An 18,912-nucleotide genomic window follows, 5' to 3' on the forward strand; every position below is an offset into this window, starting at 1 on the left:
ACTGCCCCCCTGCCAGCCTGCTCACCCCCAGCTGCCCCCCTGCCAGCCTGATCACCCCAACTGACCCCCACTGACAGCCTGCTCACCCCCAACGGGCCCCCTCTGCTGGCCTGCTCACCCCCAACTGTCCCCCCCCCACCGCTGGCCTGATCACCCACAACTGCCCTCCCCTTTTGGCCCCTAACCGCCTCTACCTGGGCCCCACCACCATGGCTTTGTCCAGAAGAACGTCCGGAAGGTCCCCTAGAAGGTCTCCCAGCCTAATTAGCATATTACCCTTTTATTAGTATAGATATAAATGCCTTCAAAGGTGAGTAAACTGTGAATATAAGTGGCCTGGACTCCAGCTCCTGAGCTCAGTCCTCAGTATGGAAAATTAGCCTTTGGTCCTCAATTCAAAATATGGAAGGAAAGAATATTAGACAAATATGGTTTTTAATTGTGGCTCTATGGCATGTTGGTCCTCTCTGGATAAGATAATTAAATTTTAAAGAATCTTCTAGGATCTTGGTTCTGGAACTTACTGTGTGTATCATTTGAAATATTTAACCTCTCTGCACTTCAATTTTTCATCTTCAAAATGGAAATAGCATTGGTCCTACCTGTCCATTAAGATAATGCCTGTCAGGTATTTGCACAGTGAATAAGACATAGTAAGAACCCATCAGTATAAGCCAGAAGATTACAATAACATCTAGCACAGACATGAACATTGAAGATGTTCAGTAAATAGCTGCTGCTATTATTGATGTGTGCCCTGTGCCCAGAACTTAATGGACGTGCATGGGTGTCCTTTGCTATCTAAACCCAGAGGCACCTCGGGGTCTTATGCAGATGTGAAGGTTTACTGGTTCTTGTAACAATTTGTACTGCTCTCATAACTGTGTAAGACTCTCTCCTTCAAACATGTGGGTAAAGTCTACCTAAGAGGCAAAGTTTTGAGATTTAGATGGTGCCACCACGTTGCACAATGTCAGAGGGCACCAGTCACAGTGGGCTCTGTGAAGCATCATCACATCCAGTAAACTCTGGAGCTATGCAATGATGCCCTGGGTTTGTAACCATAAAATTAATTTTTGTCATGAATGCTTACTAAAATATCGTAGGATAAATGCTAGGAAATTGCACAATTAGGATTATATATTAAGCATGCTATGAATTCAGTTTTTTCTAGCTGCCCTAAAGAACTATTCTTACTAACCACCTTATTGAAAATGTCTTATTTTTTCAGTGGAGAAAAAAACTTCCATGTTTTTTACTACATCTATGCTGGTTTAGCTGAAAAGAAGAAACTAGCCCATTACAAATTGCCTGAAAACAAGCCTCCCAGGTAATTCAGCAGCTTGTATGTTTCATAAATAACACTTTCCCTTTCCAGTTAATATTAGATTTTACCCATCCTTTCATATATTTTCAGATACCTACAAAATGACCACCTCAGAACAGTACAGGACATGATGAATAATAGTTTCTATAAATCTCAATATGAATTAATTGAGCAATGTTTCAAAGTCATAGGTTTTACAATGGAGGTGAGTATGAACGACATTTGAACCCCATTAGGAAATATCTTTTTATCATCACTAATTGCAAGAGTTAGCATTTATGGAGTGATTAATGCATGGCAAGCAACGTGCTAAGTGGTTTTACATGGGTCATCCTTTTAGTTACTCAAATAACCTTATGAAATGACTAGAATTATGATATTTACTTTATGGATAAGGAAACAATGGCCTTAAGATATCATTGAGTTTGGTTTTATTCTTAATCTTTTATTTTACGTATATTTGCATCTCCTGCATATATTAAATTTTATATAAATGCATAAATGTGATTATATTACATGCTCTTTTTAGTGCAGTCTTTTTGAAACAACTTTATTAACATAATTCATATGCCATACAAGTCAGCCATATTAAAGTACATTTTAATGCTTGTAGTATATTCACAGGTGTCTGCATCCATCACCATCATCATTTTTAGAATATTTTCACCCCAAAAAAAACATGCAATGAGCAGTGCCTCTGCATTCCCATCTAACCTTTGCCTTCCATCACTATCAATCTCTTTCTTCTGGACATTTTACATAGAGTGATGCCATATGTCATCCTTTGAGACTGGTTTCTCTCATTTGCTATAACACTTCCAAGCTTCATTCATTTTGTAGCATGTATCATTACTTTACTTATTTTTATTGTTGAACTAGAGTCCCGGTGCACAAAAATTTGTGCACTGGCGGGGGAAGGGGGGTGGAGGGGTGTCCCTCAGCTCCACTTGTGCCCTCTCACAGTGCCCTCAGGAGATAACCACCTGCTGGCTTAGGCCACTCCCCGGGTGGCAGATGGAAGGCCCAATCCCTCAGTGCCTGTCCTGCCTCCCCAGGTCGTTCACAAGGCAGGGCCGATCCAGGGGTTGGGGCGCCACCCTGGGTCACGCACACGGCAGGGCCAATCTGGGGGTTGGAGCACCGCCCCGGGTCGGGTCGCACATGGGACTCCTGGGTGGGCCGGCTGATCGCTGCTGCACCACCCGGCCACCCCGGGTCAGGTCACACACAGATGCCCGCCACCCCGGGTCGCAGATAGCAGGCCCGGATGGCGGCAGGGCAGGCGGGATGGCACTGTCCCGCCCTGCCTGCAGTATGCAAATTAGCCTCCATCTTTGTTGGCGGTTAATTTGCATATCATGCTGATTCACCAATGGGAGGTATAGTGAAGGTACAGTCAATTACCATGTTTGTCTATTATTAGATCGGATAATATTTCATTTTATGGCTATACCTTGTGTTATTTCTCCATTCATCAGTTCAGGGACATTTAGGTTGCTTCTCTTTGGGGGCCATTATGAATAGTGCTGTGAACATTGGTGTATATTTTTTATGTAGACATAAGTTTTTAATTTATTTCTCTTTGGTATATAACTATGAGTGGGACTACTGAGTCATAAAGTAACACTATGTTTAATCTTTTGAGGAACTGCCAGACTTTTCCAAAGCAGCTGTGCAGTCTTACATTTCAACCAGCAGTGTATGAAGGTTCCAATTTCTCCATCTCCTCCCCAACACTTAGTATGTCTTTTTTATCATAGCCATCCTGGTGGGTATGGAGTGGCTTGCATTTGCATTTCCCTAATGGCTTATGATACTGAACTTCTTTTCTTGTACTGATTGATCATTTGTATATCTTCTTGACTAGAAATGAGGGCCCTGCATGCAAGGGGTGTTTAGGTAAGTCAGGATAATCTTTGTCCATCAGGAAACATTTCACCTATTAGAGTTGATTTTTCTAGTGTGTTCATCCTCCATAGCCAAGAGGAATTCAGATTTGATGGGGAGACTCCCTGCCTGGCTGCTTTATAGCCCACAACTTAGAGTCCCTCTTAGAGTTATGAATAAACATTGCTACTATTTCTAGATGAATTGATTGGTTGTGTAGAGATGGGAGTGAGAAGTTGAGGGGACCTAAAGAGAAATAACTCCTCTTGAGACCAGAGAGGAATTATTGCCATGACTTCTCCAAAGAGTTCTCAGTTTTTGCCAGCACACTGTGAATTATATAGACAAGTGGGAAGCAATATGTAGACTCAATGACAAGCCAAGGTTGAATACATTCTTAGTCAAATAATCTACTCACAGGAAGTCTTGAGCTGAAAAGTAAGGTAACTTTTCTGGTTTAGAAGTTAAGGCTCCAACTTGACCAGTCTAATCCCTGAATGATGCATTCTCTGTATAGATTTATGGACCCGATCTTGAACTTTCAGCTTATGACTCAGTCTGTCACTCTAAAACTAGTTAACTGCAACTCAAATCAGGAAACTCATTGGTTCTGTGCTCTCTAGGCAGAATAAAGATGATTGGACCTTTCTCTCTATTGCTGCATTAAGTAGCTTTTAGGCTGTCAAGTGGAACAAAGAATCCATTGTTTCATAGATTTCTGAAGGTTGTGGGGAATCTTGCACACTCTGCTCTTAGCTGTAATATGTTACTGTAAAAAAAAATTCCTAGCAAAGAGAAGCCTGGTTTTTAAAATGGCCAGTATGTGAATTTCATTCCTTTATTCCATCTTTACAAAAAAGAAGAAGAGAAGAAGAAGAAGAAGAAGAAGAAGAAGAAGAAGAAGAAGAAGAAGAAGAAGAAGAAGAAGAAGAAGGAGGAGGAGGAGGAGGAGGAGGAGGAGGAGGAGGAGGAGGAGGAGGAGGAGGAGGAGGAGGAGGAGGAGGAGGAGGAAGGGAGGGAGGGAGGGAGGAGGGAGGGAGGGGGGGAGGGAGGGAGGGAGGGAAGGAAGGAAGGAGGAGAAGAAGAATCAGCAACAAGGATGAATGGATAGATGTATGAGGACAGAAGAATTTGCTTGACCAGTAGTAGCCTTTGCTGGAGAGTTGGGAGGAAAATGATGGGGACTGACTAGGAGTTGGACAATTGGGAGATTACTAAGCTTGTAGAACTCATTGTGGATCTCTCATGTAAAGAGTAGAGTGGTGTGCATATGCCATGAGGTGGTGGACATCATGTTAGGATGAAAACTGTGCTATTAACCTTACCTAACTACCTTTTGGGAAGGAGGTCTGAACTGTATCATTGGGAAACAGAGATAACCCTAATACATTTCCAAATGAAATATAAGAATTAAATGTGGCTGTAATTGGTTCAGCTCTGGGAGAGTAAGTCATTGACTCAAAAGGCATGAGTTTCAGCCAAATTCCAGGTGACATGTGATCATCACCCAGAGATTTCAGACAGTTATGGGAGACACGCCAGAAGATTCCACACATGCCAAACTGTTCCAGACATAGTCTAATTCTTATATTCTTTTCTGATGTCCCAATCATCGTCAATGACTATCTGGATCTTTTGCTCTCATTCCGGTTCAAAGAACCAAGACCTTGTCCTCCCCTAAGTGTTTCAGCATGACATTAACCGTAGGTTAGCTGCATGAGGAGTAAAAATAGAACATTTGCTGCTCCACAGCCTGGCACGTTACATTAATTGGTTTATTCCTAACTTTGTGTGGACACCAGTCCTTTCCTGGGTGTGGCCTCTTCCAGGTGCATCTTCACTTCCCCTGGACAAAATTCAAATTCAAATCTGGCTCCTCCCCTTCTGCTGCATCCCTTTCCCAACGAGGCTCTACCTAGCCCTGTCCTCACCCACACCTTACACCTGCGGAGGCCATTGATGTAAGCACTAGGAGGATCCAGTTTAGGGGTAAAGTGAAAAAATAAATAAATAAAACCACCCAACAGCATTCACCTTTTCTCCAGTCCTTGGTCTTAAGATGAATGTTGCTAGTGGTAGATGCTCCTTTAGACTGTAGTCTGACTCTTGTTTGCATAGTGAGGAGAGAACAGGAGAGGGTGATTGGAACTCAGCACACCTTCCAAACTGAAGCATCCTGTACACCAAGCAAGCAGCTCATGCTCTTACCAGGCTCTGGGCCTCACTGTACTTTTTTCCCTGCTTTTGTCATCAGAAGAGCTGACCTTCTTACCAATTCCCTCCCCTAAAGGTTGCTATCTTAGAAGCAATGAATCATTTTTAATTGGTCTGTTTACTTCTAAGCCCCACTCATTAGAGGCAGTGTTTCATTTATATTTGGTTCAACTCCTTTCTCTTGTTTGGTAGAGCAATGTTTAGTAGCATTAAATGAAACCAGCCTTGCAGTTAGCATCCACTGACAAATAGATTTCATTTATTTAAAACTGTTTATTCCAAATGTCAACATGCTCTGTTTATTGAACATCTGAACATTCAGCTTATGATAAAGGGAAATATAACAGCTGTTTCTGAAGCTGAAGCACAGTCACTGCTCATATTTTGTGAAGATGTAGTCTGGTTCAAGATGACTCTCCTGCGATGTGGTGATCTCCCACCTAAAGCAAGGGGTTGCCTTCACAGGGCAGACTGACACAGTTTGGAGGCAGTAGAATGAAATCCACTCCCGTTTTTTGTTGTTTGTTTGTTTGTTTTGCTTTCCCACTGGCTTGCTTGGATTTGTCCTTTGTCTGTAGCTGCTTCAATTCCATTTAGGGAAGAGACAACTTCAATATCAAGTGAAGTGGCCTGATTCTCACATCCTCTGAGCACAGCTTGCTGCCTTCACAGTTTTCTGTAGCACAGTTGTGGTCATTCTCCTACAGAAAGTCTCTCTTTCTCTGTTCTTATACCATGGTGTTTCTCTGATTGGTGTTGACAGCACCCACAGTTTGTGTCCTTTGTACGTTTTTTGTTCAGCAAAATCAAAATGGGGTAGTCTCAAAAAATAACAAAATGTAAAACACCAAAGTTTTTCAAACAATGTGATTTCCTATGTCATTTTCCTGCCATAATTTTAAAATAAATTATTAGTAGTTTTATGAGTCAACTCATTTCGAGGCAATTTTTGCCGCGTCATGGCAGGAATTTTTGCTTCTTTGTAGAAAGTCATATGTCTTATATCTAAGATGAGGATGGGTGTTGGGTTTTTTTTCTCCTTTAATTTTGCTTATCTTTTTTGTGATAGTCTAAAATCACAATCTGGTATATTTTCCCTGGATTACCAGTTATGACTTTAATTAAGATCAAATAATATTCTTGAAAAAAAATGTTTTAAGTATTTTAAAGCATGACACAAAGTGTTGAATTTCTGTGAAATACTTCATTTATAAAAATTGTTTTGGTCAGCGTGGGAGGTGCATGTATTCGTTTGATAATTTAAAAATAATCATTTGGTGCCTAGTTGTCTTCATTCAAACACATAAAATAAGTTATAATTCTACAGTTTTATAATTCAACCAACATTGATGACTTGAATGGAACGACAGGACCAAGAAAGCCAGTTATTTAAAATAAAAGTAATTCTATACTAATGAGTCATATCTGTGAGTTAAAGTCCTTGGCACTGCTTGTCTCTGGCTGTGTATCTTTAGACCAATAACTAACCTCTCAGCTCTAACTATATCAGTAAAAGGAGGGCAGAGAAGTGGTTTATTTCTGAGTCACTGTCTACTCTCGCTATCTATGACTCAAATCGCGGGCTATTAATTTCATTCTAATCTTTGCAGACTGTTCATGTCATTTTATTGCTTTAGGTATCTGCAAAAATCAGCCTGAGCATATAGAAGTATTAACATCGCTTTAAACAGCTGCAAATGCTGATCACAGACCCCACCCACTCCTATATGCCTGATATATGGTCTCTGATAGCATCTGGTTCTGTACTAATGGCCCCAGCCTGCTCCTCCCCATCCTGCCTTCTCTGTTCTGTCTCAATAGTAGCATCAGCATCTTGGCTTTCCCATGACTGGAATGGTTAGTGCCACATCCCCAAGCCTGGGCTAATGTCACAGCCCATGGTGACACCGACCTACATTGAGTTCTATATGTTGTCACCTTTCTCACTCCTCTCTTGAATGGATTTCAGTTAAGCAACAAGTATGGGTTGAGGCTTTAAGAAAGGACATGGTACATGTCACCAGAAGGATGCTGTACCAAACTCAGTCCATCCAGCTGGGGTGTAGCTTCCGTTCCCAAAACAACATCAGAGAAAGGGGATCATGCATTTTCCAATTAGAAGACTCTACTACTTAGAGGGGTTAATTGGCTTTTGGAAGAAAAGAACTTGGCTTAGTATGGTCTTGCTATTCTCATAAAATCTGACTACTAACTCTGGATGCAAAGCCTACGACCATAAAGGTAGACAACTAGAATTTTAAAAAAGAATCTGAGGAAGATGAGCAAAAACTGAGAAGCATAGAGTGAAAGACTTCAAGGTAAATAAGAGAGAAATTGTCTTGAAAGTGAAGGAAATTTTCCTGTCACTTGACTGATGCAAAAGAAAACAGTTTGACAAGCATGTCTGAGTGCCAGCTGTGTGCCAAGCCCTGTGCTAGAATCAGGGATATGAACTACTCACAGTCTCTGTTTATCGTCTGATAGAAGAAACATACACTAAGCAAAGCTTCAATAAAATGTAGTTAATTACATGATTAAAACAATACAGAAACATGACGTTTTGGTCAATAAGTTGTAAGAAGAAAGTATGTGAAAAGAATGGGGACAAGCCCTGGCCAGTTGGCTCAGTTGGTTGGAGCATCTTCCTGTGCACCAAAAGGTAAAGGGTCAAGTCCTGGTTAGGGTGCATGAGAGAGGCTACCGATCTATGTTTCTCTCTCAACTCTGTTTCTTTCTCTCTTCCTCTATCTAAAAATCCATGAAGACATAGCATTGGGTGAGGATTAAAAGAAAAAGAATGAGGACAAAATTTTAAAATGGGCAAAGCACCTGAATCATCGCGTCTCCAGAGAGGACATATAGATGGCCAATAGACATGTAAAAAGAGGCTCAAAGTCACTAATTGTCAGAGAAATAGAAATTAAAAACACAACGAAATAGCACCCCACACCTGTCAGAATGGGGATCATCAATGAATCCACAAATGACAAGTGTTAGTGATGATGTGGAGAAAATGGAGACCTCCTCAAACACTGTCAAGTGGGAGTGCAGACTGGTGCAGCCACTGTAGAAAACAGTATGGAGCTTTCTCAAAAAATTAAAAATGGAACTGCCTCCTAACCCAGTGATTCCACTTCTAGGAATTTATTCAGAGAAGTGCAAAAACACTAATTCAAAAGAAAGTATGGCCTCCTATGTTCATTGCAGCATTATTTACAACTAGAGGCCCAGTGCATGAAATACATGCAGGGGGGAGGGGGGGGCGGTCCCTCAGCCTGGCCTGCACCCTCTCCAATCTGGGACCCCTTGGGGGACGTTTGACTGCCAGTTCACAATCCAACACTGCTGGCTCCTAACCACTTGCCTCTCTGCCTGATCGCCCCTAACTGCCTCTGCCTCTGCCTGCCCACCTGATCGCCCCATACCACTCCCCAGCCAGCCTGATCGCCACCTAACTACTTCCCTGCCAGCCTGATCGCCTCCAACTGCCCTCCCCTGCTGACCTGATCTTGCCCCTAACTGCTTGCTCCCTTGCGCTGGCCTGATCTCGCTCCTAACTGCTTGCTCCCCTGCTGGCTTGATCACCCCTAACCGCCTCTGCCTCAGCCCCCACCACTATGGCTTTGATCGGAAGGAAGTCAGACGTCCGGAAGATGTCCGGTTGATCCGGTCTAGTTAGCATATTACCCTTTTATTAGTAGAGATAGGCAAGATATGGAAGCAACCTAAGTGTCTATCATTAGATGAGTGGATAAAGAAAATGTAGTACATATATACAATGGAATATCACTTGGCCCTAATAAATAATAAAATCTTACCATTTGTGACAGTATGAATGGACCTAGAGGGTATTATGCTAAATGAAATAAGTCAGAGGAAAACAATTACCATATATTTTCATTTATATTTGGAATCTAAAGAAAAAAATAAAATTGAAACAGATCCATAGATGCAGAGAATAGACTGATGGTTGCCAGAGGAGTAGGGGGTCTGGGGGACTGAGTGAAAAAGGTGAAGGGATTAAGAAGTACAAATTGGGCCCTGGCTGGTTTGGTTCAGTGGATGGAACATTGGCCTGCGGACTGAGAGGTCCCAGGTTCGATTCTGGTCAAGGGCACATGCCCAGGTGGTGGGTTCGGTCCCCAGTGGGGGGCATGCAGGAGGCAGCCGATTGATCATTGATGTTTCTATCTCTCCCTCTCCCTTCCTCTCTGAAATCAATAAAATATATATTTTTAAGAAAAGAAGTACAAATTGGCAGTTAAAAAATAGTCACGGGGATATAAAATACAGCATAGGGAATATAGTCAATAAAATTACAATAATTATGTATGGTGTCAGGTGGGTACAACAATTATTGGGCGGGGGGGGGGACAATTTTTAAAGTATAGGATTGTCTAACCACCATGCTGTACACTGGAAATGAAAACAAAATAATATTAAATATAAATTGTAACTGAAAAATAAAATTTAAAAATTAATGGGGACAAGAATAATGTGAACTGGAACTAAAGTATGAAAATAACGTGGAATTTGGGGACCTAAAGGAGTTTGCCTGGCTGAAAAATGTGTGAGAGAAAAGTAGCTGGAAATGAAGGTGCAGAAGCACCAGAAGATGCCAGACCTTCTTGTGTTTATGCCTTGGAAGGGGTTGGAAATTTATCTTTAAGGGAATAGGGGCCGTTGAAGGATGTTAATTGGGGACTTAAGATGATCTGATTTGCCTGCTGGGAGAATCCCTGTGACAGCTGTGTGGAAGACAGATTGGATAGTGTCAGGCTCAGAAATAATTATTACTCATGAATTCTATATCATTTTGTTTGAGAATGTAGTTTTAGGGTTTTTTTTAATTTATTTTATTTTTTTATTGTCTAAAGTTTTACATATATCTCCTTCTTCCCCAATTGACCTCCTTCCCCCCAGCCATTCCCACCCTGGGCAAGCCCCCACTGCCCCAGTGTCTGTGTCCATTGGTTATGCTGATATGCATGCATACAAGTCCTTTGGTTGCTCTCTAACCGCCCCCCCCCCCCCGTCCCCTACCATTTGTCTCTGGATCTATTCTTATTCATCAAATTATTTTTAGTTTATTTTTAATATAATTTGATAGTGTTATTTTCTACCTTCTATTTCAGTTAGATTGTGAGTGTGGTGTGCTCTATTATGGACATGTTCCTTTCTCCTTCTGAGCAGGTCACACCTGAGGCTGATAAAGCCATCAGGAAGGAAGGTGCTTTGTCTTACAGCATTATGCTCCATGTCTCAAAGTCACTTAACAAAGAAACTTTTGGAATATTATGTTTTATAAATCAGATACATCCTATATTTTATAAAGAACCACAAGAAGATATATTCATCCTACTTTCCCTGGCTTTTCCCCCACAATGGCATTGATTATCTACACTAATAAGAGAGAAACATGGTAATTGGCGTACGACCGCTACCCTTTTCATTGGCTAATCAGCGAGCTATGCAAATTAACTGTCAGCCAAGATGGCGGCCGGCAGCCAGGCAGCTTGAAACTAACATGAGGCTTGCTTGCCTCAGTGACGGAGGATTGTTGGAGGAAACCAACGTTCCCCGCCTGTGGCTGCAGGCCTCTGAGCGGGCAGTTTAAGAAACATTGTAACAAATACCGCCAGCAGATTCGCAACATTGTAAGCAAAGACCAGAAACCTACTTTCAGCCGCAGAGGCCTAAGAGCTGGAGCCAAGCCTCAAGGTAAAGCTGGCCCAGAATAAAAAAAAAAAAAAAAAGAAAAAGAAAAAAAGGAGCGGTTGGGAACTTCAGTCATTCCCAGCCTGAAAACAGCCCTCAGCCCCTCACCCAGACTGGCCAGGCACCCCAGTGGGGACCCACACCCTGATCCAGGACACCCTTCAGGGCAAACCAGCCAGCCCCCACCCATGCACCAGGCCTCTACCCTATATAGTAAAAGGGTAATATGCCTCCCGGCACCGGGATCAGCGTGACGGGGCAGCGCCCAAACCCCCTGATCTTCCTGCGGCTCTGTGTGTGACAGGGGGCAGGGCCCCAACCCCCTGATCAGCCCTGCTCTGTGCCTGATAGGGGGGAGCTCCCCAACTACTCCCCCCCACGGGCCCTGCTCTGTGTGTGATGGGGTAGAGCCATAACCTCCCCATCAGCCCTGCCCTGAGTGTGAGAGTGGCAGCACCCCAACCCCCTGATCGGCCCTGCTCTGTGGGTGATAGAGAGCGGTGCCCCAACCCCCTGATGGGCCCTGCTCTGTGTGTGACGGGGGCAGCTCCCCAACCCCCCTGATTGGCCCTGTTCTGTGTGTGACAGGGGGTGGCACCTCAACCTCCCCATCGACCCTGCCTTGAGTGTGACAGGGGGTGGTGCCCCAACCCCCCAATTGGCCCTACCCTGAGCGTGACTGAGGGTGGCATCACAACCTCCCAATCTGCCCTGCTCTGTGCATGATGGGGCGGTGCCCCAACTCCCCAATCGGCCCTGCTCTGAGCCCGACCAGGGGCTGCACCTAGGGATTGGGCCTGCCCTCTGCCACCCGGAAGCAGGCCTAAGCCAGCAGGTCGTTATCTCCCAAGGGGTCCCAGACTGCGAGAGGGCACAGGCCGGGCGGAGGGACCACCCCCCTCCCTCCCGAGTGCACAAATTTTTGTGCACTGGGCCTCTAGTCCTATATAATAAAACTCTAATATGCAAATCAACTGAACAGTGGAACGAATGGTTGCTATGATGTGCACTGACCACCAGGGGGCAGATGCTCAATGCAGGAGCTGCCCCCTGGTGGTCAGTATGCTCCCACAGGGGGAGTGCCACTCAGCCAGAAGGCAAGTTCCCTGCTTCTTAACGCTAAGGACCCCTTGGGGGATGTCCAAATGCCAGCTTAGTCCCACTTCCCCCAGGAGTGCGGGCCTAAGCCGGCAGTCTGAGGGACCCCCCGCCCCCGCATTGTACAAATGTCATGCACTGGGCCTCTAGTCTACCATAAGAAGCGTACTTACTCTTTGATTACACAAACCCTGAGCCATTGCTGACCATGTGGAAGACAGTAGGCCAGAGATTAAATAGGATCTGAGGACCAGACATAGATCCTCATCTTCAGGATCTTTAAGTCCAGCAGCAGAAATGACTATAACAACAATGAAATACCACAACACACCTATTAGAATAGCCAAACTCTAAAATCCTGACATCAAATGCTGGTGAGGATTCATTCAACAAATATATTTATATATTCATTGAACGTATATGTTATATGAATGAATAAATATTCCTGAAGATATTTTTCATATTCAGCTTTTGTCTTGACTTGGAATGTTGGAGTGGATGAGATAATTATTTTTTGTTGAGTATAGGAGCTGGGCTAAAATAAATGCAGCAAAATAAGAAAGCAATAAAGGATTTTCTCTCTTTCCTATTCCTCACTGCACCATGAACATTGTTGGAATGACACCTAGAATTGCCATAGACTTCTTGACAAAATGCCTTCAGGGCCTCCTACCTATTCTTCTTCTTCTTCTTCTTTTTTTTTTTTTTTTTTTTTGGAAGGAACATATTTTTTATTATTTATTTATTTTACCTTGTCAGGTATTTGTTTTATTTTATTTTTTAAAAAAATCTTTATTGTTGAACTCCTACCTATTCTTCAACTACATATACTCTTTGATTTTGGTACTGGGCTCTTTTGAATTTTCTTCCTTAACTATATCCACACATACAACCTCACTTTTAAGATGGACTCAAGGAAAAGGAACATATATGGAAATGACCATATTAATGTCAAAAGTTAAGTTTTGCATGGATAGATTTCTCTGTGGCCTAATGATTTAGCTATTTCTACTTGCTCTGAGGGGAGCTCCTCATTTACATCTACATTCATAAAATATTTTCAGCATTCACTGAGAAAAAGATACCACGCTCACCTCTAAAACGAATGAAAGAAGAGGGCACCCTTGAGTCCATGCCGGCTGGGTCTGTTAGTCTGACCCTGTGGCCTGCAGGATGACCTTCTTATTCTGGAGCCTAAGGGTTCTCCCCAGTGTGTCCCCATCATAGTCACTTGCCGTATCCCAGGGCATAGTGATGCTAACATTTGTGTGGTGTGTTTCAGCAACTTGGAAGTGTATACAGTATACTTGCTGCCATCTTGAATGTTGGGAACATTGAATTTTCCTCAGTGGCAACTGAACACCAGGTGGACAAGAGCCACATTTCCAACCTTGCTGCTCTGGAGAACTGTGAGTTCTATTATCTTCCATTCTAAACTGAGCTCTTTAAAAAAAAAAAAACTCTAACAACATACTGTGAATGTCATAGAAGGATAATTTCAAGCAATTGTACTTTTATGGAATCATTAAAAACAATACTCAGATTCCATTTGTATGAAGTGGGAAGTTTTTGAAGTCCACTATCTGAAACAAATCTTCATGCCTCCAAATTCACTGATTACTGGAGAAAACATTTCTAAAGACTATGCTTTCATGCCTATTTTAGGAGCTATTTAATTTCAGTGAAAAACACAGGAAATTTAATTAAAATTTAGTTAACTGATCTAAAAAGAATTAAAGTTGTTTTGTTATAAATTTAGCATCTGTACCATTTTGTAAGTAATAAAGACGTATATTTATTTTCATACTGCATAGATTTTGTTCACATATTCATCCTGGGTTGATTAAATTTTCAGTCATTTTCTACATAAGTAAAGTACATCCTGGTATTTTCTTCAAATCAGTTTTTCTCTTACTTGCAGAGTTGATGAGCCAATAATTTAAGGCTCCCCACTGATATCATCCAATGACATAGCTTTTTTATTTTGATTACACCTGTTTTTTATTATCATTGTATGTCCCCATAATACCAGGTTTGTTATAAGTTTCATTCATAATATAGGAAATCATGATATAAATTGTATTTATATACTAGAGGCCCGGTGCACGAATTCGTGCACCAGTGGGCTCCCTTGGCCTGGCCTGTGGAATGGGGCTGAAACCGGCTCTCTGACATTCCCCGAGGGGTCCCGGATTGCAAGAGGGTGCAGGCCAGGCCAAAGGACCCCACCAGTGCATGATCGGGGCTGGGAAGGGACGCAGGGGGGCTCCAGGGCATGTAGGGCTAGTCTCGCTCAGTCCCGATTAGCTGGACCCCAGCAGCAAGCTAACCTGCCAGTTGGAGCATCTACCCCCTGGTGGTCAGTGCACATCATAGCAAGTGGTTGAGCAGCCTTAGCATATCATTAGCATACTAGGCTTTTATTATGTAGGATTTTTCTGGCTTATACATACTCATGAACCAAATGAGATGTTTTAGGGTAATTTGAGAGACCAAGTGCCCAACCATCCTGGTCTGGACCTGTCCCTACATCTCCATCATCTCCATCTCACTGTGTCTCAGGAACCAGGTTGGTAATACAGCAGAACAAATGTCTGAGGTTGACATGTACCTAGGAACCTGTTCTGATATTTTTTTAATTTATCTTTACTGTTGAAGGGTGTTACAGATGTCCCCCATTGCCCCCCTCCACTCGGTTCCCACCCCATCCCAGGCCTTCGCCACACTATTGTCTGTGTCTGTGGGTTATGCATATATGCATGTAAGTTCTTTGGTTCTTCTCTGCCTGCCCCTCTGAGAGCTGTCAGTCGGGGCCATGCTTCCATGCCTTTGGGCCCATTTTGTTCATCAGTTTATTTTGTTCATTAGATTCTACGTATAAGTGAGAGTGTCTTTCTCTGACTGGCTTACTTTGCTTACCATAATGTTCTCCAGGTCCCTACATGCTGCTTCAAAGGGTGAGAGATCCTTCTTTTTTACAGCTGCATAGTATTTCATTGTGTAAATGTCCCACAGCTTTTTTATCCACTCATCTACCGATGGGCACTTGGGCTGTTTCCAGATCTTAGCTATGGTGAATTGTGCTGCTATGAGCATAGGGGTGTATATATTATTTCTGGTTGGTGTTTCAGGGTTCATAGGATATATTCCTAGAAGTGGAATCACTGAGTCAAATAGTTTGATTTTTAATTTTTTAAGAAAATTCCATACTGTTTTCCGTAGTAGCTGCACCAGTCTGCATTTCTGCCAGCAGTGTACTAGCATTCCCTTTTCTCCACAACCTTGACACTTGACAAAGCACTTGCTGTCTGTTGATTGATTGATGGTTGCCAATCTGGCAGGTGTGAGGTGATACCTCATTGTCATTTTAGTATGCATCTCTCAGATGATTAGTGACTTTGAGCACTTTTTCATATGTCTCTTGGATGTCTGTATGTCGTCTTTGGGGAAGTGTCTATTTAGGTCCTTTGCCCATTTTTTTTCCCATTGATTTTTTTGTTTGCTTGTTTGTTTTGTTTTGTTTTTTGGAGACTAGAAGGGAGGTAGAAAAAAGAGAGGGGAAGAGAGAGACAGAGAGAAACATCTATGTGAGAGAAACACATAGATTGGTTGCCTCCTGCATTGCCCCCAACCCGGACTGAGGGTCAAACCCAGGCAAGACCAGGAATCAAACCTGTGACCCTTCTGTGTGTGACCCTTCTCTGTGACCCTAACCACTGAGATACACCAGCCAAGGCTGCCCATTTTTAATTGGATTGTTTGTCTTCCTTTTGTTGTGTTGTATGAGTTCTTCATATATTTTTTGAAAATTAACTCTTATCCAATTGGCAAATATGTTTTCCCATACATTGGGTTCCCTTTGCATTTTGAGGATGATTTCTTTCATGAATCCATAAAAATCTTAGACAAAAACAGAAGCAAAATCTTAGACATCTCACACAGCAGAATTTTCATAGATACAGCTCCTAGAATAAGAGAAACAAAGGAAAAAATAAACAAATGAGACTACATCAAACTAAAAAGCTGTTCTGATAAACTTAATTGGCACCTAAGACATTATCAGAAGTGTAACAACCAGAAAACTCCAGTGATAGGATCAAAATTTCACTATCTGATCATAATTAGAAGAGTTGTCAGCAGCCAACAGAATGAGTTACAATAGAGGTTTTTGTGGCTATGATTATACTTAGAAACAAACTAAAAAATGATATTGATGATTGAAAACCTATTTTTGTATAGCAGGAGAGTCATTTAGGTCTGGAAGGTTAAAATTAATACAAATATAGTTAAAATTAATTACCTCCTGGACTAGCCACTCATGGAAAATAGAAGTTTTACTAATTTACATTCAAATTATTTATAATTAAAATTACAAGGAATTATCTTTAAATCAAGGCTATATTTCCAGACTATTTTACAAGTGCATTGCTTCAATTAAGCACCAGTTCTATCCATTCTTTTCATTAAATGCTAGAGGCCTGGGGCACGAATTCATGCACGGGTGGGGTTCCTCGGCCTGGCGGGGGACCACAGGAGGTTGGCCAGCCACGGGAGGTTGGCTGTGGGAGCGCACTGACCACCAGGGTGCAGCTCCTGCATTGAGCGTCTGCCCCCTTGTGGTCAGTTGTGTCATAGTGACTGGTCATTTGGTCGACCAGTCATAATGGTCACTTAGGCTTTTATATATATACTAGGAGCCCGGTGCACGAAATTCGTGCACTGGGTGGTGGGGGGGGGAGTGTTCCTCAGCCCAGCCTGCCCCCTCTCACATACTGGGAGCCCTCAGGCATAGACCCCCATCACCCTCCGATCGCCTGATCGGCCCCTTGCCCAGGCCTGACGCCTCTGCCAGAGGTGTCAGGCTTGGACAGGGGACCCCCATCTGCCCCCGATCACTGGCTCTGACCCCCGCCCAGGCCTGAGGCCTCTGGCCCAGGAATCATGCCTGGGCAGGGGACCCCCATCTCCCTCTGATCGCTTGCTCCACCCCCCGCCCAAGCCAGACGTCTCTGACCCAGGCTTCAGGCCTGGGCAAGGGGACCATCATATCCCCCCAATCCCCGGCTCAGCCCCCCGCCCAGGCCTGATGCCTCGGCCAGAGGAGTTGACCCTCATCACCCTCCGATCACCAACCACCGGATCGGCCCCTTGACCAGGCCTGAGGCCTCCGGCAGAGGTGTCAGACCTGGGCAGGGGACCGCCAGCTCCCCGCGGTTGCAGGCTCCGCCCCTGCCCAGGCCTAACGCCTCTGGCCTAGGCGTCCGGCCTGGGCAGCGGGGACCCGCAGCTGCAGCGGCCCCGTGATCGTGGGCTCCGCTTTAGGCCCAGGCAAGGGACCCCTAGCTCCTGGGACTGCCAGCTTCAACCGTTCCCAGCTCCCATTGCTGGCTCCACCCCACTTCCTGCTATCACTGGCCAGGGCGGAAAAGGCGCCTGATTCTCCGATCATGGCTGGGGGGCAGCTCTTAGCTCCCCCCTGGGTTTCCAATCACTGTCAGTGACAGGGGGCTTCTTCCTGCTTTCCCTTTCGCCTCCCTGCATTGTGCCTACATATGCAAATTAACCGCCATCTTTGTTGGCAGTTAACTCCCAATCTTAGTTGGCAGTTAATTTGCATATAGCCCTGATTAGCCAATGAAAAGGGTATCGTCGTACGCCAATTACCATTTTTCTCTTTTATTAGTGTAGACTAGAGGCCCGGTGCACAAAAATTTGTGCACTCGAGGGGAAGGGGAGTCCCTCAGCCTGGCCTGTGCCCTCTCGCAGTCTGGGACCCCCTCGGGAGATAACGCCCTGCTGGCTTAGGTCTGCTCCCGGGTGGCAGAGGGCAGGCCCAATCCCTAGGTGCAGCCCCTGGTCAGGCTCAGAGCAGGGCCGATTGGGGGGTTGGGGCACCGCCCCCTGTCACACTCAAGACAGGGTCGATGGGGAGGTTGTGGTGCCACCCCCTGTCACGCACAGAGCAGGGCCCATCAGGGGGTTCAGGAGCTCCCCCCTGTCACAGAGAGTAGGGCTGATAGGAAAGTTGGGGTACCGCCCCTGTCACACACAGAGCAGGGCGGATCAGGGGGTTGGGTCGCTGCCCTCTATCACCCACAGAGCAGGGCCGATCAGGGGGTTGGGATGCCACCACTCTCACACTCAGGGCAGGGCCGATGGGGAGGTTATGACTCTACCCCATCACACACAGAGCAGGGCCTGTGGGAGGGGTGGGGGTTGTGGCGCCACCCTCTATCACACACAGAGCAGGGCCAATCAGGGGGTTGGGGCGCCGCACCCTGTCACATACAGAGCGGCAGGGCTATCAGAGGTTGAGGAGCTCCCCCATATAGGCACAGAGCAGGGCTGATCAGGAGGTTGGGGCGCCTTCCCCTGTCATGAACAGAGCAGGGCAGATAGGGAGGTTGTGGCCCCACCCCCTGTCACACACAGAGCCACAGGGCGATCAGGGGCTTTGGGCGCTGCCCCCTGTCGTGCTGATCCCGGTGCCAGGAGGCCTCTCGGCTCCGCTGATCCCGGTGCTGGGAGCATATTACCCTTTTACTATATAGGATAGAGGCCTGGTGCATGGGTGGGGCTGGCTGGTTTGCCCTGAAGGGTGTCCTGGATCAGGGTGGGGGTCCCCACTGAGGTGCCTGGCCAGCCTGGATGAGGGGATGATGGCTGTT

General features: G+C 44.6%; 1 protein-coding gene across 1 annotated transcript in view; it reads left to right on the top strand.

Annotated features, from left to right (window-relative positions):
* Positions 1–18,912, top strand: part of MYO3A (myosin IIIA) — a 213,019-nt gene that overhangs the window by 92,974 nt on the left and 101,133 nt on the right. The window contains exons 14-16 of the mRNA XM_059660968.1: positions 1,232–1,330; positions 1,418–1,532; positions 13,527–13,653. Of these exons, the coding sequence (XP_059516951.1) occupies positions 1,232–1,330; positions 1,418–1,532; positions 13,527–13,653 (341 nt within the window). The remainder of the gene's footprint in view (positions 1–1,231; positions 1,331–1,417; positions 1,533–13,526; positions 13,654–18,912) is intronic.

The sequence above is a fragment of the Myotis daubentonii genome, chromosome 1 (genome assembly GCF_963259705.1).
Source record: "Myotis daubentonii chromosome 1, mMyoDau2.1, whole genome shotgun sequence".
Lineage (NCBI taxonomy): Eukaryota > Metazoa > Chordata > Mammalia > Chiroptera > Vespertilionidae > Myotis > Myotis daubentonii.